This window comes from Miniopterus schreibersii (genome assembly GCF_964146895.1).
Source record: "Miniopterus schreibersii genome assembly, chromosome: 8".
NCBI lineage: Eukaryota > Metazoa > Chordata > Mammalia > Chiroptera > Miniopteridae > Miniopterus > Miniopterus schreibersii.
Window position 1 is genome coordinate 8,152,478 of NC_138109.1, and position 23,468 is coordinate 8,175,945.

The 23,468-nt window shown below is 51.8% G+C and overlaps 1 protein-coding gene across 1 annotated transcript in view; it reads left to right on the top strand.

The window, feature by feature from the left end:
• ACOT7 (acyl-CoA thioesterase 7) overlaps nucleotides 1–23,468 on the top strand; it is a 72,662-nt gene that overhangs the window by 22,699 nt on the left and 26,495 nt on the right. The window contains exons 3-6 of the mRNA XM_081144298.1: nucleotides 2,564–2,720; nucleotides 7,131–7,222; nucleotides 11,483–11,597; nucleotides 16,114–16,200. Coding sequence (XP_081000424.1) covers nucleotides 2,564–2,720; nucleotides 7,131–7,222; nucleotides 11,483–11,597; nucleotides 16,114–16,200 — 451 coding nt within the window. The remainder of the gene's footprint in view (nucleotides 1–2,563; nucleotides 2,721–7,130; nucleotides 7,223–11,482; nucleotides 11,598–16,113; nucleotides 16,201–23,468) is intronic.

Consider the following 23,468-nt stretch of genomic DNA (forward strand, 5'->3'; position numbering starts at 1 on the left):
TCTCCAGGACCGGCTCCACCTGGATGCTTAATCGTTTCCTTGACCTTGATGGGCCCAAAAGACCCTCCAGGCCCACCACAGGCTGCTTATCCCGCAGTCTCCCTCTCCTCAGTAAATCACCTCTGCAGCCTCCAATTACTCAGGCCCCACTCTTCCTCTCACCGGTGGACAATGGTGGTCAATCCTGTTGGCTCCACCTGCTGGGTATTTCCAGTTCTGAGCACTACTCACAGCTTCCTCTCAACTGAGTTACTAATCAGCCTAATGGGTCTCTTGCTTGTCCCTGCCCAGCTCCCCTCAGCATGGGGTGCACACGCCCCCATACCTTCTTCCACTTGACTCCTGTCATTCAGGTCTTAGCTCCAATGTGCGTGCCCTCCCTAGAGAGGCCACCGGTCCCCTCATCTGAAGCTACCCCCTATCCCACACCACCCTCTTCAGGGCACCCACGACCATGTGGCATTGCCCTGCTATTTCTCACCCATCCCCTCCAACCAGAGCCCAGGCCCGGGGCATGAGTTCTGACTTATTCCCCCACAGACAGCTCTGAGCGCAGTGCCTGGCTCCGTAAATACTGCGAGTGAAGGATGAGCCTTTGTAGCTATAAAAAAGCTCAGGTCCATCCAAGGCTCAGATGCTTAGAGATGGGAGAAACTAGCGGTTTCCATTAAAGATATTGATTTATATGTTATCTGTTGTGGGAATATCCATACCATAATTTAACCACTCTGCGGTAGAGACAGGTGTAATTCCGTTTTGGTCCTGTAAGCAGTGCTTGGATAATCCTCGGAGAAGCAGCCTGGAGGCAGGTCCCTTCTTCCTGCCTGCCCCTCTGAGCTGCCTTTCCAGCCTTCTGCCAGTGGGTGGTGCTGTAGCCACGTGAATTTACTTTAAGGTGCCAGCGGTATTCCCTGCAATGCTGTACTGTCAGTGGTGACTGTGTTTATGTGTGCGTATTGGGGGACTGAGGAAGGTACAGCTTAGCCCATTCGCAGTCACCTCGATCTCCTGCCTTGATGAGACCTGACTGTAGGATGTTTATAGGAATAGAAATTGTCATAGAGCCCCTGACCCCATGAGCCTGAGAGTCATCCAGGAGGGCAAAGATGGAGGTCCCCTGGTGTCCTGTGGGCTTGGGGTGAGCCTGGGAATTTGCATGTTTGCAGGTACCAGGTGAGTTCTTTTGCAGGTGAGAGAGCTATAGGTTGGTGCCACGGTGGCAGCGGACAGCTGATGGCAGGGCTCGAACTGACAGTTGCCTACAAGCCTTGTATCTCCACCCTTATAGAGGCACAGGGCCTGACAGGCTCTCAGTCGTGAGCCCGTCTCCTGTTCCCCACCATCCCCTCCACCCAGTCAGACCCATGCTGCTGTCAAGTCTGCTAAAAAAGATGATTGCTTTCCCGTAGAAAGTCACAGAGGTGCTAAGTGCCCTGTGTGGCAATGAAGATGCACAGTCCCTCTGCTCAGACACAAGGTATCTTTCGTGTCATTCAGTTAGCACGGATGGAAAATAAGTGTTGGTGTCGGGAGGTGCTGGGCCACGTTAAGCACTGCTGACCTGTTGAGAAATACTCTGAGAACATATGTCAAAGCATTTGTCCTTTCCACTCAGGAAACAGTCCCCAGTACTGAAAACACTTTAAGTAAAAGGATGCCCATCACAGAATTACTTATAATTAGCAATTGGGGTCGACCCAGATTTCTAACAACAGAATATTCCATTCTATTTAGCCATTAAAGTTTTTTCACCATGGGGTAGTGGGGAAAGACAGTCATGAAAGAGTGAGGAAGTCCTTCAGGCTCCGACACAGATGAGCTTCCTCCCCAGTGGGTCGTACAGGCCCTGCAGCCACCATGTACTCCCTGGCTGTGTCAGTCGGTTACCGAGCGCATCCTGGGTGGCTGGGGACAAATGACCAGAGGCAGACCTGGGGTCCTTTTGTTCCTTTTGAATTTTGAGTCATGAGAATGGGTTGCCTGGTTGAAAACTAAGTAAAATTTAAAAGAACAGTGGTTGCTAAGAGCTTGTCATATTTTTATTGTTATTTTTCCTCGTTATTTTTCCTCCTGTTAAGTGAAAAAAAACTGACTATGAAAATGTAAATTTAGCTTTTACACAATTATTTAAGGACTAAAACTGCAAAACAGGGATCAAGGCAAAGGAACAAATGAGCCAGTGAAACCCTATTCTTAGGGGAAAAGCCTGGAAAGGAAGATCAAAATAGAAACTGCGCTTATCTTTGGCTGGGAGGAGTGGTTTTTCCTCCTCTGTCTACTTTTCTGTATTCCCCAAATTTTCCATATAAGTATGTGTGCCTTTTTTCACCTTTCATTATGCAAGCAATGCATGTCTTTTGTAGAAAAATTAGGTAAAAGAAAAAAGCCACTTGCAATCCCACCACTCAGAATCACGGTAGCCGTCTCTGGGGGCTCCCATGGGGCGTCTCTACACCTCCTGTGCTGTCGAATTTAGAACGTGTGAAAAAAATCAAGGCGGGTTTGGAGGAGCATCTCCAGGGGGGGCTCACCGGCTGGGCTGACCCGTGTCTGGTCTTTGCAGGAGCACTGTGTGGCCGCCCTGGCTCGGGTTGAGCGCACCGACTTCCTGTCGCCCATGTGCATCGGTGAGGTGGCGCACGTCAGCGCAGAGATCACCTACACCTCCAAGCACTCGGTGGAAGTCCAGGTCAACGTGATGTCTGAGAACATCCTCACAGGTAACTTGTGCGCTCTCACCAGCTTGGTTGGGAGCAACAGTGACAGCAATGATAAGGCAGGAGCCACCTCTCACATCGATCGAGGGCTGACTGCTGGAGGGGCTGCTCCTCACACTGTCCACAAATGACCTCCTTTAATTCCTGCCTCCACGTGTGAGCAGGAACCCTGCAGGCGGAAACAACACAGACTGCTTAAGCAGTGAGCCCAAGATCCTGTGCCCAGAGCCCTGGCCTTTGGGCCCTCCTCCTGAGTGTGCGAGAACTGCCTGCCCTGCCTTCCAGCAGCTCATCTAGGCAGAGGGGTGGGACTGGTTGGGAGGGCACAGTGTCCTCTGGTCCCTCTGCTGCGTCTCCCCTGCACCTCTTGCCCTTCCCTGCTTCCCTGCCCCCAAACCAGGTTGAGGCTGAAGCTCACTGGGTGAACCTTTGACTTTGGTGTGATCTGAATACTGTTCTCCTCGGCATGGTAACCATGGAAACCCCTTTCCATCTTCCCACTGGGCTCCGCAGGGGAGTGTGGCTTTGGTTCGCACTGGCACCGGCTGCTTTTTATAACCCGGCTGCTGCTGAGGAACATAGGCCCTTCTTTCCCCTGGCTGCTCACCCCCCATGTCATCCCAGGCCACCCACCCCAGGCACAGGAGAGTCCGCCCAGGTTCTGGAGGAAGGAGCTGCCTGGGCCTCGCACCCTCCTCCGGCGCCCTTCCCTGGCTGAGGCTGCCTGCTGAGAGCTATGCCCAGAGCTCCGCGAGGGGCTCAGGCTTCTCTCCCATGGGCCAGGAGCACACTTACCCACCTGGAACATCCAGTGAGCTCAGCAGGCCCGGCTACAGTGAACACAGGGAACACTAGCTGAGCAAGGGCCTGGGCAAGGGGAGCGGTCAGCGTGCCTGTGCCTTGCATCAGTGGCCTAAGCCCTAAACGGGGCAGGTGGCTATGACATCAAAGGGACCTTCTGATGCCGGTCTCTGGCTATGGCACAGAAAGGGATGCCAGGCACTGTTTTCCCACATGGTGGCCTTGGGTTCTCTGTCATGCCCCCTCCCCCTGCGGTTTGCCCCAGGGCTGTGCTGGGGGCTGGCTGCCCCTCCTGAGGGAAAAGAAAAGTGGCTGCGCTCCCTGCCTCTTCGGACCCTGATGCTTACTGTCGGTAGCAATTTTCAGCAGTATTGTTTTGTCACCGTGATTTTCCAGTGTCAGGGAGTCAGTAGCTTCACAAAGGGGGTGGGGCCTGCTTTACAGATTCCTGTCATTGAAGCCCCCTTTCTGGCATGGGAGGAGATGCTGCAGCCCCAGAGGAACCCTGTGAGCAGAGTGCGAATGAGAGGAGAGCGAGAGGCCGGAGAGGCCTTCCTGGGCTCTCAGGGCGACCTCACCTCCTTTCCTTTGTCCCAAGTCTCTATCAGGCCCTGGGGAAATGGGAGGAAGAGGGTGCACCTCACTAGGCACCCAGGGTTGGAGGTGGTCACCTCTTGGTGGGAGGAGGGGGCAGGTGGCCCATGTAGGCCACTCTGAGCCTTAACTTCAGGGAATGTGCAGTTCTGTCATTGCATTGCCAGCTGGGAGCTGCGTCTTTGAAGAGAACGTTCCAGAAGGCACCAGACAGGTGGGAGCAGTTGGAGAGGCCCCCTTGCTGAGGTCCCACTCCTGACATACTCATTTTCTAAAGGATCCCGCCTGCTGGGGGCAGGAGTGGACAGAGCGGTGGGAGACTCTGGCCCAGAGCCTGTGTTGGTGTGAGGGCAGAGTGGGCGAGAAGACAGCCCTGTGCCCTGGCCTGCCTGTAAGGATGCCCTCCACCTCCCTGAGCATCCTGGCCACGGTGCCCTTGGCCTTGCTCCTTCCCTGCAGATGGCTGGAAGGACCTGGACTGCCCCACAAAACAGAGAACTGGTGGGGAGGTGCAGGCATTGTTATCCCATTGTGCAGAGGAGAAACCGGGCTCAGACAGGGCAAGGAAAGGGTGGCACTTCCCAGGTTTTTGAGGTGGGCTGGAGTCCCAAGGGCTGGGGCTTTTCTCAACATCTTGGTTATCTTTCCCCAGGGCCACTGTTAAAGAGCTGACACCCCCTTTCTTACTCTCATCTCTGGGTCTCTGTCTCTCACCCGCCCCCTGTGCATCTATTTCTCTATAGTCCTCTTGCTGTCTTCCCATGTTTGGATCCAGTTGTGTCTCTGCTATTCTCAAGGCTTCCCTGTCCTGATGTGTGTCTTTCTGTACATATGTCCCCTGGGATGTGAGCTCTCTGAGGGCAGGGCTTGTGGCTGCCTTGTCCACTGCAGTCCCCCAAAGTCTAGAGCAGTGCCTGGGCCAGCGGCCCCCAGTGAACACTGGCCAGATGGGCCGGTGAACTCTGACGGGTGGGGAGACTGAGGTTGGCGGGCAAATGGCCCGACAAGGCTGAACCATGAAGCTGTTTGTGTGATACCTCCGTGTTTCTCAACTCTAGGAGGCAGGGTTCCCCCATCCTGTGTGTCCCCTTCATACGGGCTGCACCGCCTGTCAGGAGGCAGTTGAACGAGCACACACCCAGGCAGACAACCAGCAAAACCTTTGCCTTCAAGATGGTTCATTCATCTCTGGCAACTGTCAAAATATTAAGCTAACTGGGATGTGATTACTGTGAATTGCTCCAGAAAATAGCTGGGAGCTCTTAAGATTTTAAAATAGATGTTTCTAATGCTGCAGTTGCCTTTTGATGGTTTTATTAAATGATGGAGAAAGTACAATTAGTATGTTTTGCCTCATTTGCTCCATGGAGCTCATTTAGGTCTAGAGGAGGGCCACTTGGGGTTTCCATGGAAACCAGCTTGTCAGGCTGGCTCTAGCTGAGTCAGACAGGAAATCTTTATTCCCAAAAGCAGGTTGTCAGATTCGCTTTCAGTCAAAGTGCAGTGAAAATATTTTGCATATTTGCCTGTGGTTCCCGAGCGTGGGAACCCTTTGTCCTAGTGGTGCTATTGGACCAGAGCCTCATTCTCACTCTCATTCTTCTAATCAACCCCCTCGGGCTTGGCTTGGTCCTTGGGGCTAAGTTTTGGGGAGGAAGCTGCAGCCCCTGGTTCACCTTTGGAAGGCAGGTCAGAAGGAACTGCTAGGAAGTGAGCTCCTGGAGGGACTTCGGGGGTCGCTGGGCCACTCCCTGCCTTCCCTGCTTTCTCTGTTTCCCTCATTTTCACTATGCTCCTTTACTTTGGGACTCTTCCATGTTGAAGAGGCAATTTCTAAAAGACATCCTTGCAAATACTTCCCTGAAATTCCTGGGTCTGTACTCAGAATGGCACCGAGTTGCTATGTGACCTTAGGCAAACCCATTGACCTCTCTGGGCTTCAGACTCCTATACAAGTGAGGGGTATGGACCAAGTGATCTCTTTTGGTTCGTGTTTCTCAGCCTCACTGTGTCCTGAGGCCAGGCTCAGTGCCCCAAGGAAGGATCTGTTTCCTGTTATTCTGCCAAGAGTAGAAGTCAGCCCACAGCTCATCTCAGCGCTCCATCTGGAAGCTTCTGGATTGGAGGTCTGAGTCTGCCAGGCAGCAAATCCAAGCTTCTGGTGGAGCCTTTTATCCTGAAGGAGGGAGCACTGAGGAAGTGCCTGGGGTCAAAAGGGTGGGCCTTGATGGGCTCACCACACAGCTGTGCTCTGGGCTGTGACCCAGTAGTAGCTGCCCCTTCCCGAGCTGCCCATGTGGCCGTGTGGGCTCTGCCTCCACATTCCCTCTGAGCCTCATGACCATGTACTGCTGCTTTTCCAGCCCCCTCTGGCAGGAACTCTTCTCTGCAGCATTTAGAATTTAGACAGGTGGGCGGATCCAGCAGTGTGTGACCTCGAGTTTCTCAGTGGGGTATTCTTGAGATTGAAATTAGTGTCTGCTGGATCTGCTGGTGGAGGCCCAGGCTTAGCCTGGCACGGCCCCAGCTTTGTTCCCTCCTCTGGCTTGTCTCCCTCTTCCCTGAGAGGCAACCGAACCAGGGGTCTTCCCCAGGTTAGTCTGCCCCTCCCCACAGCCCTTCTCTCCATCTGGCAGCTCCTCAGAGCCTTCTGGTGTGTGTTACTAACCAAACTTCCCTTCTATCAAAACACCTTTAAAGACAGCATGCCTGGTTTTGGTGCCTGCAGGTGTGAGACCTCCATGTTAGCAAGTGCTGGAAAGGATTCCCCAACAGGCCTGGGGAATCCCCTCACCCCCAGGCTTCAGCCAGGTGATCTGAAGTCTTTCCAGCAGCCTTTGGAGAGTGACAGCATTGCGGGGAGGGTCACCTTGTTAGGGGTCTATGTTTGCACCTCATTGCTAAAGGCCTTGGGGGCCAGGGGTCAGAGGTGGTGGCTTTTCAGCCCACCTGCTGGGTTCCTGGCACCCTCTGTCCTCTCTCCCTAGGCCTTCACTCATGTGGTTTTCTTCTTCAAAGGTACCAAAAAGCTGACCAATAAGGCCACCCTGTGGTATGTGCCCCTGTCACTGAAGAACGTGGACAAGGTCCTGGAGGTGCCTCCGGTTGTGGTAAGGAGGCCCCTTCCATTTCTCACTGGGGGCAGATCGCAGAAGCTTGGTCATTCTTGTGATGGTGGGAGATGTCCAGGAGAGCCACAACAGGGGGCCAGGAGAGGGGCGACCCTTGTTTAGGGTCTCTCAGCGCAGGTTTAATTCAAGCTGGGAATATGAGTGTAGGCTGGCCCAGACCCCATGGACACTCCTCCCAAGGACCCTTTATCACACTCTCCGACCAGAGAAAAGGCCAAGCCTGGTGAGTGGTCCCTCTGCCTGTTGACCTTAAACAGACAGACATCCAGACATTTCTCTAGCAAACTGGGCTTATTCAGGAACAATAAAGAATTGAAATTTGGGACCTATAGTCTAATGGCAAACCACCCACAAGTCCAGAGAACAAAGGAGAGACAGGCTCTTTTATAGAGGAAAGGGGGAGTGCAGAGGGGCTGTTCTAAACAGAGAATCCATTGGAGGAAACTGGGAGTCTGAAGTGTGGTGGCTTCTCATTGGTTGAGTGGTTGCCAGGCAAGGAGAAGATCCTTTTTCCTGCTGGAGGGTGGAGTAGAAAACATCTTCCTGTTGGAGATGGAGAGTATGTCTTTATGTTTGGGGTAACTGACGATGAGTGGTAGGCATGAGAGCCCGCCAACTCCAATTTAAATGAGGTTTCTGTTCATGAATCTTCACATGCTGAGAGCCAGGACCGCCAGGCTGCCCCCCCCAGGCCAGCCTCTGCCCATCTCAGTCCCTCTGGGTCCCTGAGGAAATGGATGTTAAGACAGCTCTATTTCTGCCTCTTCCTTGGTTTCTCTGTTCGGTTTTGCTGTGGACAGATGCATATCTTTGCATGGAGAGACTTTGTTGTGTCTGTCCCTGGGGACCCCTGAGTAGTCAGGGTCAGCAGGGCAGGCTTCAGAGGGCATACATGTGGCAGGCAGAGGAGTGGAGTTTCTTCCCTACAGTTACTCCCTCACCTCCTCCTCTCGCAACTCCCATGTCCCTAGATGTTCCCAGGACACACATGAATGGCTCGCCCATGGGGTCCACTGCTCCCTGCTCTCGCCCCTGAGAGGAGAAAAGGTTCTTAGAGGGAAACAGATGGGTGCTCTAATAGCATCTGCCTCTGCGGGAGCCTTTGTCTTCCTGCCATCAGTATGTATATTGAGCACACTTTTTAAAATAATGAAACTGGGTACCTAACAGTGACCCCTGGCGTTCCTTGGCTTGTGGCCACATTACTCCAATCTCTGCTTCCATTGTCACATGGCCACCTTCCCGTGTGTGTGTGTGTGTGTGTGTGTGTGTGTGTGTGTGTGTGTGTCTCCTTTTACAGACACTAGTCATTTGGTTTAGGGCCCACCCTGCTCTGGTATGACCTCAAATAATTACACCTACAGAGGCAGCCAATCAATGACTCTCTCATCATTGATGTTCCTATCTCTCTCTCTCGCCCTCTCCTTTCCTCTCTCTGAAATCAATAAGATATATTTAAAAATAATAATAATAATTACACCTGCAGAGACCCTAGTTCCAAATAAGGCCACATGCACAGCTTCCAGGTGGACAGGAATTGTGACGACACTTCAACCCAGAACACCATCCTTCAGTCTCCGTCCCCCCCGCCCTCCACTCCATTCTTTCCCGGGGCTGCCCTCCTCTGTCTCTGCTGCTTCACGGATGGAAATTGCCTCATTTCCAAGCAGCACTAATGGGGGGTTTTGAGACCCAAGAACAAGGAGTGGGTTTAAGGCACAGTGACTGTTTTCTTCAGAAGTTATGTGTACCTACCCCTCACTTTCTTCTTTCCTACGAAGCCCTTGGTGCTAAATTAGCCACATCACGTGTAAATACTCAAACACAATTATTTTTACCGATTTAATTTCAGATGGTACAAAATTCAGAAATCTTTAGCAGGCTGTATCTCTGGCTTCAGCGCCATATGATACTTCTTAAAGGGGTGACGCTGAAGGAAGATTCCTGGACAGACATTAGCTTTTGCTTCCTCTGGCTCCTCAGGGCCCACGAGCTGAGCACTGTTGGGTTTTGGCCAGTGGGGAAGGGGTGGGCAATGTCCAGCTTTCCTGGTTCCTGTCCCTTCCCCACAGGGACAGGGTAGCTCCCCACATCACCCCTCTCCCCTGCTCTGCCTCCCTCACCCTGGAGGAGCCCCCAGTAGCTTTCCCATTACCTTTGTTCAGTGGGTTAGATGAGACAGAAATATCAACTTTGACCTTGGAGAGGGGTTTGTTGACACCATTCCACTGAACAGAAGCAGAGGGCTCCAGACGGGAGAAGCCACATGGCTCCCAGCTGTCCCTTGCTAATGTTTATCTGAGCTTTCTTCTTCCCACACATGCGAGGCCCACATATAAGCCCTCAGTCAATTTGAAATATCCGTCTGTTTTCATTGGCCTGGGCCAATTGGAGTCCTGGTTGATCCTAGAAAGCTCGGCGCCTTTCTCCAGCTCTGATGGGCTTTTGCAGACACACCTCAGAGATGCTGCGGGTCGGTCCAAACCACCACAATATAGCGAGTTGTAGTCCTTTTGCGTATGTACACATATATTACACACGTGTATATCCCATGTCAAACACATGTGGAAATCAGACATATCTCTGTCATACATCCCTCCCTCCCTCTCTCACACATGTACACTCATGGATTTATTGTGTGCCTGCTGCTCCCTGGGAGAAACCCAGCTGTCCACCCTGTACAGGGTCATTTGTGTAGGACTTTGCCACTTTATTCCATCTTCCCCAGGGAACGGGGACCTCAGTGGCCCTTGAGGGGAAAAGAAGACCACTGCGGTGGCTGGCGGTGCAGCTGCAGCCTGCAGAGGCCATTGCAGAAGGGTCATTTTGGCTACTTCATCATCTAAAGTTGTGCTTGAGTTAGGAGGGTTGCACGGACTGTCATCTTGAACATCTGGGCTGAGCTGTCTTCTGCTTCAGATCAGTGGGGTTTGTTGAGCTCTTGTGGTGAGTTGGGTGCCAGCCCATCACTAGAATGTCTTAGTGATTTTATCCCCAGATTTAAAGCCAGCAGGGAAGCATTTGTGAGGAGGCTGCATTTTCTCTGTCCTTCTGGCCTGTGTCAGGACAGGGCCTCCATCAGCCCCCTGTGACTGCAGAGATGGGACGCGTGTGCTGCACACAGCGGGGGCTTATTAAACCTGGGAGGTCAGCTCTTTTGAAAATCTCTGTAAGAGGCATTTCCTCAGGACACTGAAGTTCAGCCATGAATTTATTTCAATAGGCACAGCACAAACTCTACACTTACAGCCATTATCGAGGGGGGAACATTAGGAAATAGTGTGTTTATGGAGGACGAGGTTGAATTGTCCCCCTGCCACTTAAACACCCTCCATGGTTTGTTTCCCTTGAACAAACCACTCAGTTCCTTTTGCAGCCTCCTTTGGAGACGGGCTCTGAAGCCCGAGATAATAGTAATTAAGCCACAGAATGGTGTTCAGACCCTGTGCAAATGTGGAGCAGGAAAATCAAGACATTTAAAAGTGGCTTTTGAAAGAGGTCTGAATTGCCTCTGAAATGAATTTGCTCAACTCGAGAGGGGGGCGGAGAGGAGCACGAGGGCTCTGAGCTCAGTGGCTTCTCCGCAGAAATGCTGGTTGAGTAAATGAAAGGACGGAAGTCGGAGCTAATCAAACAGAGTGCAGTATCCAAAAAGAAAAAGAGAGAGTATCCAGGCTGTGGTCCACTAGGACGGAGCAGGCATCTGGGGGACGCGAACAGTCAGAGGGGCTGTGGACCACCTGGGCCTCTTTGAGGGGTCTCTGGGGGGGTTCCCTACATTGGGCTAGAAGACAGTGGGCATGGGAGAGCATGCCCAAGGGACTCAGGAGCCCCAGTTTTTGTGCCAAGTTTTATATTCATGTTTATTTTTAACTTCTTGAGTCAAAACCCCGGTGATCCATTAGGAGACCTTCGGAGGGGCTGTCCTAGCTTTGGCTGCACAGCTCCTTGCAGACGTCCAGCCTGTTAGACGGGTGGTGTTGATATAGTAAGAGGGGCAAATGCTATTACTTTTAAGCTTCACAAACAGCATGGCAGAGCTTTTATATACACATGGGTATAAAAATAATTCCAGGAAGGATAAAATCTCGAGCAGGGGTGGGGGGAGTACCTGAGATTTTCACCTTCTCTGTGATTTTGTTACTCATAAGTATATGCTATCAGAAGAAGGATAGTGCCAGTTATAGGAAGGAGAGCCCTGTGCCCGGGAGGCCCGGCTGACCCCCGTCTCCCCCACAGTACTCCCGGCAGGAGCAGGAGGAGGAGGGCCGCAGGCGATATGAGGCCCAGAAAATGGAGCGCATGGAGACTAAGTGGAGAAACGGCGACATCGTCCAGCCCGTCCTGAATCCAGGTAAAAGCCGGGGTGCCCTTGGGGTAGATGGCTGATATCTGTCAGCAGATGACAAAGGTGGCAGGTTTATGAACCTCCTCCTGGGGTTAGTGTGCCATACAGACCGCCTTCCCAGGATCATAGCCACCTGGTATGACAGGAGGGCTCAGCAAGTCCCCGGGGGCCTCGTGTGGCATTCCTGTAGGAACACCCCTCAAGCCAAGCACTGGCCGGGAGGCCTGTGTACCCACGTGGTGGGCTCCGCTGCCTGCGCAAAAGATACCTGTTCATGGAGACCCAAGTTCACTCAGGAGCATGTCTGTGATGGGATTTTCCACCTCTTATAAAACAGAATGACAGTGGCTTTTTCACGTTGGTGAGAAACTCTGCGGGCACACAGCCTTCCTTTCAGGGCGTTGTCCTTCAGTCCAGGGTGATCCAGGTTTAACAAAATGTCCACCCAAGACCCAAACAGCAGGTCAAGGGATGTTTTCCTCCAGGATGTTCCCAACCCCAACCCCAGCCCCAAGTCCTTAACAGAAGCTGAGAAGTCCTGGTGCACAGACACTCTCAAGGCAGGGCCTCTGGGGCGTCTGATCCCCTCGGGAGACGGTGAGCCCTGGGAATGGTGGGCCCTCTGGTAACGTGTTTCACCTATTGCCACCCCCGCACATGGCGATACATTTCCTCTGTGGGGAGAGGATTCTCAAGAACATGCCCTGTGCCTCCACCTCTGTGTGATGGACTGGCTCCTGTGATGAATGTCCCTGTTTCCTGCTGGGTTCTGCAGGGTGACACCTCCGGGGCCCTTCGTCCCCACTTCTGCTCAAAAATCCCCTTGTATCTGCAGCTGTCGCTTTTGAAACCAGAACCAGATTTCAGCCGCCTGCGGCTGTTGCCTAGCAACCCCAGGACAGGCCAACCTCTCATCCTTCAGGTGTCTTTTCAGAAAGTCTGGGAGTTCCTTAAAACCCAGTTTTCCCTATTGTTTTCTTCATCTGGCAAGAGAAAATACAATTACTTTGAACTCTTTCATCCACAGCCATCAGCTATCCAGCTTTAACTGCGTAGGGATTATTTGGCCATGACTGACCATCCATTTGGGGGGCTGTCGGGTTTATCATGAAATCAGCCCTGCCTTGTCCTCGGCCCTTGGTTTTAAACAGTGTCACCTCAAAGCCTGGTCCCCCTGCCAGTACAGCCAGGGTCTTGGCAAGTCAGCCCAGGCCTTGCTCCTGAGCAGGGACTGGGCTCTGCCTCCCTGGGTTCATCCGGTGCCTGCCACCCCCACAGGCTGATTGGAGAGCCGGCCACGAGGGTGCTGGGTGCCTGTCGTGGGTTCACCCAGGGAGCAAGTGCCTTCTCCCCAGGGCCTGGACAGGCCCCGTCACACTGCTCCCATCAGTGCTTGTTCTGAGGAGGGAGCGAGGTGTGTGTGTATGGAGGGGCTGGGGACACGGAGGAAAGTAGGTTCTGGAGGCTTCAACCTCTCTGCCTCAGTGTCTTCAGCTGGAAACATAGAAAGGGGGAGTTTTGTATTTGTCACGGCCATGCCTAACCTAGCGTGTCTGCCCTAAGGACCTAACTCAGGTTGTCAACATCATTTTGAAATTGCAGGTTCACAGATTAGGCACTGTACTTGTCAAGGTCATGGCCGCTGCTAAACCCTAGAATCCTAGTTCGTAACTAATAGAGGTTTATTATAAAGTCCAAATCAGGCGTTCCTAATGGGGGGTTCTCCTCCAGTGGTGGGGATTCAGGCCCTCTCGGCATTGTAGCTCCCTTCTGTAATAGGTAGCTTTCGGGGTTTCTTCGAGAGGAAAAAAAGCAGGAAGGCTCACATTGGGTCTGATAGACAGTCCCTACCCCTGTGGACTGAGTTCACAACCAAGGGAAGGAGAAAGGGGGGTGGGTGTGTGGCTGTTTTTTTCCCCCCATCAGAATTTTGGTGCTTTCACTTATAAAAAGCTCATCAATGCAAGTTCTAGGACTATTAAATTATTAGACATGGCTTACTTGATATTTTTAATTTTTAAATTTTAGTGCAGAACAGTGGGGGCATCTCTTTGACTAGGTCGTGGTAGTTACATCAAATTGCTTGTTATTTGAATTGACAACAGATTTTTATATGCAAATTTCCATTGTTTGAAATTTTAAAAATTCTTTTGCCATTGTCCACATGCAAGCCTCTTAGCTATCAAAGCAGTTCCAAAGATTGGGCCAAATTTGAGGCTTTTAGTTTCCGTTCATGCTATAAAGTAGTTGCTTTCCTGTCTTTTATGAGTGGGACACAAGCCAACAAAACCAGCGTGGTGAGCCCTTGTTCCTCGGGGCCTAGTTGCTCTTGGGTCTTGATAGACAGTCTCTACCCCTGTGGACTGAGTTCACAACCAAGGGAAAGAGAAAGGGGGGTGGGTGTGTGGGACAGGCCCCCACGCACCCACAGGGTTGCAGAGGGACAGGCCCAAGGGAGCTGATCTTTAAAATCAGGGTGTTTGGGCTGGTAGTGCTGGCTGGGGGGTTCCTCTGATGGTCGGGGCATCCTTCTTGGCTCCTTAAGCTGCCCCCCTCCACCTGATCTCCCAGGCAGGATCTGGGCACCAGAAACCCCTGAGGCTGGTGGTAGATGTCGCCCTGGGTGCACCTAACCAGCAGGGACTCACCCGCCACCCTCCCGTAGCACAAGGATTTCAGATGTCTTTTCCACTCCGGATGACATTAGGAACTGGGCAGGCCAGAGTCCTGGACTTTTCTCAAGGCCTTGTCATCCCCTGTAGCGCGTCAGGGCATGCCAGGTTACCCTGAGGCCCAGCGTGGTCTCAGAGAGTCCAGGCTGTCTGGACACCCCTAAGTCAAGGCCACAGGTCATCTATACTGACTGCAGTCCCAGGGGACACCTGTAGTGCCTTTCCTGGGAGCCTTTGATGTTACCCCCCAACTCCCTTGTACAGAGTTGTCTACATGCGAGGACCACTTGGCCCACATGCAGATGGGTGGACTGGATGGGAAGTAAGTCTCCAGAATGTGGCCTCTTGGGAGGGAATTCTCCACTCAGCCGCTGCCCACCAGCTCCTGCACCCCAGCACATGAGTCCTCTCGGCAGAGGCCTAGGCAACCCAAGAGACCTCACATGACACTGGGGCTGCAGGTGCACACAGTGGGCCGGGAAAGGAGGTGGAGAGCAGGCTAGTGGCCAGAACCACCAGGGAAGTAGGCGTGGATAGAAATGAGACCCCTCCTCAGAGCCCGAGCCCCGCTGTGGCTTCTGCCGCCATTGGGAGCACCTCGAGGCTCTCGGGCAGGGGCTTTAGCTCCCGCCCATCTCCGCACAGCCCCTCAGAGCAGGTGGCACTTCACACGCGAGCTCGAGACCTGAGTCTAAGTCTGCGCTGTGAGGCTGGAGAACAACCAGAAAGGTCAAGTTTGGAAGTAAATACTTACGGCCTCACTCACTTGAGCTCCAGTTTTCCTGCTTCGTGACCCTTCAGGCAGCCACACAGTTTGAAATCTCCCATGGAGGAGCTTCTGAGGTCACTGTTGATGCTTAGGGGATCCCAGGTACCACCTTTGTGCCACCAGCCCTGGGCTGCTCTACAACATCACTTCTTGCCCAGACTTTCTGTCCCTGGCCAAATAGAGAAAAGACCTTTTTTCACCTGAGGTGTGTCCCAGCTGTGGCCCGGCAGCTGGCGGACTCAGCAGGTTGGCGTTGTCAGGGCGGGGATGGGCCACCCTTTTGAGGACACTGTCGGGGCAGGAAACAAATGAGTGTCATCTCTGTCCAGAGGCTGTGGGAAGGCAGAGGGGTGCGCAGCACGGGGTCTGCTCAGAAAGCCCTAGATCGGTGCTCCCCCCACCTGTTGGAAGAGTCGGGCTCAGAGTGTAATATCTGCCTTCTGGAGGCTGGGCTTTGTTTCATCTTTTGGCAGTTCAGCAGCAGCAATGGGTGAGGGGGCAGAGGGCTGGCCATGGGAGGGCAAAGCCCACACACCTTTGAATGCTGTGTCTCCCTGGGCCCCGCCAGGGACTAAGGGTGGGCCGGAGTCAGGGTGAGTCCAGGCGCTGAACCTGTGGTGTCCTATCTGGTTCCAAGTCTCTGCTCTACTGTTGTGTATAATGATGTATAAGGTGAAACTTTTTGGAGGTTGTACAACAAATTCCTGAAATACTGTTGGCTCCTGTTTATAAAATAGGGAATGAAAGTCAGATAGATGGAAGACTGTCCTAACAGAGGGTCACACGCAACCCTGGGAGCTCAGAGCCTCCAAGTGTTTAGTGGCTGCCCGTGGGTTGCAGCAGGGCCGTGGGTTGCAGTAACGCCATGACCCACTAGCAGAGTGGCTAATTAATCCTTGAAAGCCTTCTCCTTTGCCAACTGGAGTCTGTTTTGAGACCAGTTTCCCTTAGGGGTCCCAGGTGTAAGCTGACAGCCCTCATCACCATGCAAACACTGGGTGTGTCAGCACTGTCAGACCATTCAGCGTGGGAATCCAGCCAACCTGTCCCCTGGCCTAATCTGTCTCCTTTGTAATTCCAGAGCCGAACACTGTCAGCTACAGCCAGTCCAGCTTGATCCACCTGGTGGGGCCTTCCGAATGCACGTTGCATGGCTTTGTGCATGGAGGTAAGGATCAGTGGCTGTGCTTGTCCCACTCGGCGGGTCCTCGTTAATCCCCTGGGAAGTCAGGCTGCTGTCTGACCCAGTTTAGGCTCTTGTGTTTAATGGAGTATGCATTTAAACTTTTAAGAGGTTGCATAATAAATTACTGAAATACTGTTGATGCCTGCTTTGAAAATTGGAAATGAAAGTCAGATGGAAGATTGTCCTAATAGAGGGTCACATGCAACCCTGGGAGCTTAGAGCTACCGGGTGTTTAGAGGTTGCCTGAGGGTAGGGGCAGGGCCTTTCGGGCAATGCCAGCATCCCCTGAGAGTGAAGTCATGACCCACTAATAGAGTGGCGAATTAAAGCCATTTTTGCCACTGATGTTTGCATTTATGTTTTCCTTTGGTGAGATCCCAGCTCAAACAGCACAGGCCTTGAAGTTCCTAGCTCTGGAAACATGGCTGGAACTCAAGAGGACTTAGCCCCAGGTTCATGGAGGGTCACTTTTTACTTTCATAATGTATAATTACTTTTTTGTGAATTAGGAAAAATTTAAGTAGCACATCAAGCCCATAAATTAATGGATGTTATCATCTCAGATGGGATTAAAGTGTACTTTATTTATTTTTTAAATATATCTTTATTGATTTCAGAGAGAGGAAGGGAGGGGGGATATATATATATAGAGAGAGAGAGAGACAGACAGACAGACAGACAGACAGAGTCATCAGTGATGAGAGAGTCATTGATTGGCTGCCTCCTGCATGCCCCCTACTGGGGATCGATCCCAAAACCTGAGCTTGTGTCCTGACCTAGAATTGAACCTCTATCTCCTGGATCCTAGTCGATGCTCAACCACTGAGTCATGCCCAGCCAGGTTAAAGTGAACTTTAAAAGACAAGCTGAAAAACATAAGGGAAAACATCATTAAGTGGTACAGATGATCACAAAAGTTTTGATGGTGGTGCGTGGATGATGGAAGCTTGGGCTGCTCTGCTCTGGGTGTACTGAACTGTTCTTGTTCTGCGGGCACAACGGGCACTTGAACAATGCCATTCATTTGCACTCTCATTTCCAGTTGCCTGGAATGCCAAGCTTTCCTTTCTTCTTAGAAAATTCCTATTCATCCTTCAAAATCCAGCTCAAACGGTACTCTTCTGTGCGGGGTTACACTGGTATCTCTACCAGGGGACACCTCAGGAGCAGGGCTTGATCTTATTGTATTGGCTCCAGGGTTTCACGTAGAGTGAAAGAGACATTCGTTCCTCAAATGAGAGATGCATGGACGTCCAGGTTGAGAAGCTTGGGATAATGGCCCTGGGCCTATTAGAATTAGAGAGTGGACTCTGATTTGAGATATATTTTTAAAGTTCACTTCTTTTTTTTAAAAAATGAATCCTCTTTTGTCTGTTTCTTTTTTCAACTTCATGATTGTTTTCCTCTTTCAACTAAATGCTAGCTGCAGTGCCCTGCAAACTGATTAACTTGGATCCCACCCAAGGAAAGCTCTATTTTACAACAAACAGTACTTTCCAGGCCCATGAATATTGTGACATCCAGAGTATCTTTCTGCCTTAAGAACAGCATGGCTTGTGCAGCTGTGGCCTCGGAAGCCTCGCTGTTCCTCTTCCCCAACCCTTGTCTCCTAGAAGTGGGGGGCAGCCTCCTCTTGTGAGCCTAACCATCAGAAGTCCCTGCTTCTGTAACGGCAAAGAATTGCCCTTGAGACTCATAGAGCTCCATCCTACCTGAAGTTTGAAACTCCATGCTAGAAATTTTTGCTTATGTCAACCACACTTTGGAAGTTCACGACATGTGGCATCTCCGTCTTCGCCGTTTCCTTGATGCAAAGGCCACACTAAGTGCTGTCTTCTTTCTTCACATGCTGGGGCTGCAGGGTAGGCGGGGAGAGAGTTGCCGAAACGCTGGAAGTGGGCACGTCACGTAGCTCATGTTCACTTACGGAGCCTAAGCTGTCGTTTGATACAGGCACATTTTTTAACGTGTGTTTCACAATGCCAATTCAGTAGGGATTTTGTGCCCACAATTTTAAAGTCTAATAATTTCACCCAACGCCGTCATCGCTCACAGTGCCTGTAATTCGGCAGGAATAACGAATGAAGTATATGCAGGGAAGTGGCCACCCTGTGTTTCCCTGTCGAGTGAGTGCTGTTGACAGGATTGGGGTTGAAAGTCAGTTGAAAGTCTTCTCCAAACTGTAATTTAGTAGAAGCTAATTGCAGGGGGAAACAGTGAACCGAGGTGTTTGCTAACTTGTTTTCCCAGCAATTCTGTGCTGTACATGTGTTTTTGGTAAACGACTTGCGTGCCCCATTTTCTGTGATTTTCACATATTGGATAGTCTTGATCTTTAGGCCTACCTTCTACCCCACCATGCACACATGCTTGCGCGCGCGCACACACACACACACAGATCTTGGCAATGCTAAGTGGCTGGAAATCACAGATGCCAGCTTGGCTTTGGCTTCTGCCCTCCCTGAGTCCTGAATGAACTGGGCAGTTCTCCTTCCTTCTTTTGAAAGTGCTGGGATCTCAGCCCCAAAAAGGCCATTTCCCTTCATGTTCCCTTCCCCTGTTGTTGGTTGTACAGCCTGTAGGGTGACCTGGAGATGTGCTGGGGGGGTGTTTAGGTCCATGCAACAGTCAAGACCTTATAAATTCACCCAGACACCGTTGATAAAAACACTCAGTAAGAACAGGAATTGATGGTGCTTCTTGAACATGATACAATGCGTTATGGGGGCGGGGGGTGGCTTGGAGGACCTTCCCCTGAGCTCAGGACTAAGGCAAGGGCGCCCATTCTCTCTCTCTCTGCTAGGTAACATTGTTTTGGAGATTTTAGTCACTGTAGTTAAATAAGAGGAAAAATTTAGAGGCACAGGAATTGGCAGAAAGGAAGTAAAGCTGTCTGTCTTTGCAGATGGCACAGTAACACCCAGAGAACCGAGATCCAGGGATAAAAATAACTTGATAATGAAGAATTCAGTAAGGTAGCAGCGTATAAAATGCATAGCACTTAAAACTCACCTGAAATAGAAAAAACAACTTTTTATGATTTTGGTTTGCAGGCATGTTTGTTTTCAAAGTTGTTTTTTCTGTCTCGAATTTTAACTATATCATGAAATGTTCCTTTTTGGTAATTTGGTAAAAAGGTGGGGTTTGCTTTTGTACCTGTTCACTTGACTCGTTTTCTTGAAGGTCTTGTTCTTGTTCTGTTGGCTCCTGAGATGTCCACTCTGATTTCTTTCCTCTGGGACTCTCCTTGCCTGGCCTTCCGTCGGCTGTTTCCATGTGGCCTGGGACAGTCCCTGCTCATGGCCAGCCAGGCGATGATGAGAAGAGGCACGGTCCCCAAGTGTGGGCAGCAGTGGCCGGACCCTGAGAGAGGGAGGCCTCCTGGGCGTTAGCCGCAGGCCGGACGCCAGGCATCCTCCACGGGAATTTTTCACTTCTGAACTTTCAGCAGCCTTGGATTTTTCTTTGGCACTTTATTTTTTTATTTTAAAATTATTTTAAACCAAAGTATTGTGTGGAAATGGTCCAGATAGCTTTTGACAAAACACAGATGCCCCTCCGGCCGTCCCACTTCGCAGCCTTAGCTGCGGCTTCTGGTACGGGACTCGCTGCTCCAGAATGTCTCTTGGTTTGCAAATTCCAGGCTTATGCTGTGTAAATACCACTGTGCTGAGCCAAGAAGGGTACTATGATTACGTGGCTTGTGTGGCTTTGTTACTGCAGTAGCTCGTTACTGCCTCATTTACCACTCTCTGAACAGCAAGTCTCCCACCCCACAGCAGCTCTTTCAACGCTTCTCATACAGTTTGTGTGCCAGGTAGCTGTGGGTGCCAGCGTTGCCCCGGGGAGATCCGCCCTCCGCCCTTCCTCCAGGTTGCTCTGCTCGCTCTGCGAAAGGCAGAGTATTAACCAGGATAAATGCTCAGCTGCTGTGCTAAAGGCCGCCGTCAGCAGCAGCTTCAACAGGAGAGGCAAATACTGTGTCCTGTGTAACGATGCAGTCATCAGGCCCGGGGCTGATCTGTCAGCTCCGTGGAGTTGGGGACCCGGGCTCCCTCTGCCCTGTTCTGTCGTCCCTGGGGGCTGCCCTCTCTGTGTTCCACGACGGCACGTTCCTGTGTCAGGGCTCAAGGCTGAAAGGCAGCGGAGGGCCCTCCAGCAAACCACAGCCACACTTGTGCTTTCACCCCGTTGGCCACATCTGCTTGAGAGGCTGGGTGTAGCCTGGCAGGCGTGTGTCTGTTGAACCCTGGAGTTGCTGTGGAAGAAAGGGAGGAACTAACGAGCTGTTTTCTGTCCTGGGCGCAAGGGTAGTTTTTCTGAACTTGCATGTGTGAAATGCTTCTGCTGGTGCGGCATCTCTCCAGGACGCAGAGGCTTGGTCACATCACCTTCTGGTTTCCAAGGTTCTGGGCGGTTCTGATGATCCAGGGCCCTCAGAAACTCATGGCTAGAGAGTGCCTTTGTCTCAAGAAAGCAGTGACCATGTCCTCACACCCCATTCCCTCGACCTCTTGAGGGCATTGGACACCACTGACTGCACCCCTAAAATCCCCCCTGGTTTCCTGACGCCACACTCTCTGAAACCATGATGTCCCACATTGGTGACATCCGAGCAGCCGGGTGAGACACAGATGCCTGGCCCAGGCTCTGCTCCTGCATGGCAATGTGCTTCCCAGCTGGTTCCCCACTGCTGGTGAGGACGTCTGGGTGCATGTCCAAGTCTCGATTGGTCCTCTCACCTGCCCCTGAGTGTAACTCTTCCCCCAGTGACTGTCCTGGGCTTTCTCCTCCCCGTGACTCACCCAGCCCTGTGGCTTCTGTGACCTCCCCCATGAGCACTGACTTGTTTATATCCTGCTGGGGCGTCTCCTAGAACTCCGGTGGCCATGGGCTCCTTCTCTGGGATGGTGGCTGGTGGACATGATCTCCCTTGATTTCCCCTCTCGCCATTTTCCTCACAACCTGTGAAGCTGATGTGTCAATGGCGCAGCCTGGAATTTGCTTGCGTCCCCGGGGAGAATGCCATGCCAGCCCCGAAACGGTCCACACACGCAGCTTAACCTCCCTGGGCCTCAGTTTCCCTGGGCCGGGGTGGGGGCAAGATAACACAGGCAAAGCAACTGGCACATAGGATGCACTAATAATGGTGAGTTATGTTCATAGTTTTTATTTTGTCTACTTTATTACTGTTGTTATAGATACAGATAAAGAGGGGAGAGAATGTTCTACATGAAGAACAGGTGCTTTTCCCTCCTATCCAGTGGGGCATTTAAAAAAATGGTTGTGTACGTGACCTCAGAGAGGATTCTAATTGTAAATCCCCCAGAGTGGGCCCCATGGGGCCTAAACATCCACAGCAAGAACCTAGCCTCCTAAAAGCTAGACATTCCTCCCAATGACTCCTGCTCAGAGTAAAATCTGGACTTCTGAATTTTCTAGAAAACAGTCAAAAGGAGAATGCTCCCTACTGACACTGGGGTACAGCTAGAGATGTTCTCAGAGAAAAGTGGGTAGCTTGGTGCTTGAGTTACTTAAAAAGAAAAGTTAAAAATACCTGAAAGTGTTGGGACTGGAAAAAGAGTAATGAAATCCACCCACAGAGAGGAGGGAGGGGAAGTAGGAGGTGCCTGACTGCGTTCTTGTCTTCAGACCCCCTTTGTCAAGTCCTGGGCCCCCACCTGTGAGGTCTCTGCTCCCCGATGCCCCCACTGCCAGATCAGTTTGGGCTCGCAGACCACAGGCTTCCTTGCTGCCTCCAGGACGCAGTGCAGCCTCACGGCTCATGGCTCCCTTTACTCACCCTGTGACTTGGTTTCCCTGAACACGCCTCTGGCTTTCTGTGCTGCTGCTCAGCCCAAACCCCGTCTGCCCTGGTGCTTCTCGGAGCCCCTCTCCCCAGGCCGAGGCCACCTCCTCACCTTCCTTATGACTCATCAGTGTTCCTCTTACACATTAAGCCCTTTCTGCCTCTTAAGACAGTGGTGATGTCAGGCTTTCATTTCCTGGAGATCACGATCTCTCTTGTCCTTAAGAAGCTCCAGTGTCCACCAAGTGAAAGAAAGGAATTTTTGGAAAGATGGCTGGAGTTGATGCTGCCAGGTGGCTGCGTCCTGAACCGTTGGCAGCTTTCCTGTTAGAATCATGGGCTCATGGCCCCTATGTCCTTCTTTGAGCTGCCAGGTGGGGCTTTGCCCACTCAGAGGCTGGGCTCCGTGGTGCCCTGTGGCGGCCACACTTCTGCAGGGGAACCCACTCCGCTCTGCCAGAACATGCTGTGAGGGGTCAGTGACCCCTAAACTGGAGTACTTCTGCCTCCAGAATCAGACCAGTGCCTGGTCAGTTTGGACCACGCCTGTACCCCACCCCGGGTCACACTGGGGCAGCGAATGACGGCATGGCACAGTGAGGGTGAGCATGAACCAGCTGTTTTTCAGAAAAGAGTCCAGGATGAGTTGCTTTCTGTCCTGGGCAGTTAGGAGTCTGAAATCAGGTTGTCAATTAGAGCCTCCAGCTCTAAGGTCTGGGAGGGTCTGGGGGAGGAGCTGGCTATGCTGGGGGCCCTACAGCCAGGGCAGCCTTGCTGACCCAGCAGGTGCTGAGCTCTGAAGCTCACTGCCATGGGAAAGAATGATGGCATAGTGACTGTTAGGTCATTGGGACTCCATGTCACACACATCTAGGGAGACGCAGCCCCCAAGGGCAGCAACTGGAGACCCGCCTTCTTTGCCCTGGCCCCACCTTTGCCCCTGCACCTCCACTCTCTTCTTGACTTAGCACCTTGGACACTGTCTGCATCCTGACCCCCTGACTCTCTCATTTCTCATCTCTGGAGCTTGCTCCAAACGCCTTCCTCCTGTCAGGGTTGCCTCTGATGTTGCTGAAGCCACCTTGTCCAAAACAGGGAAAGCATTGATTTTCTTACAGTAGCAGGCAGATTTAATTGTGACTTTCTCGAGTTCCCTCATACAGCGTGTGAGGGATAAAATACAGTGGGCACCCTTTCCCCGGCCCCCTGCATCTGTGATGCTTCTGGCACACGGGAGCCACTGTCCAGCTGTGCCGGAGGCCTCCACCAGAGCTCCCACTTTTGACATTTGGATCAACATTTTCAATTGTAATATATTGTGTCAGTCATAGATACTGTATTTTATGGTAATTTTTACAAACATGTCATGATGGGCTGAGGTTATGTGGATTTTTAATTTTTGCACAGGCAATTTGAACTGTCACTTTCTCTTAGCAACGGT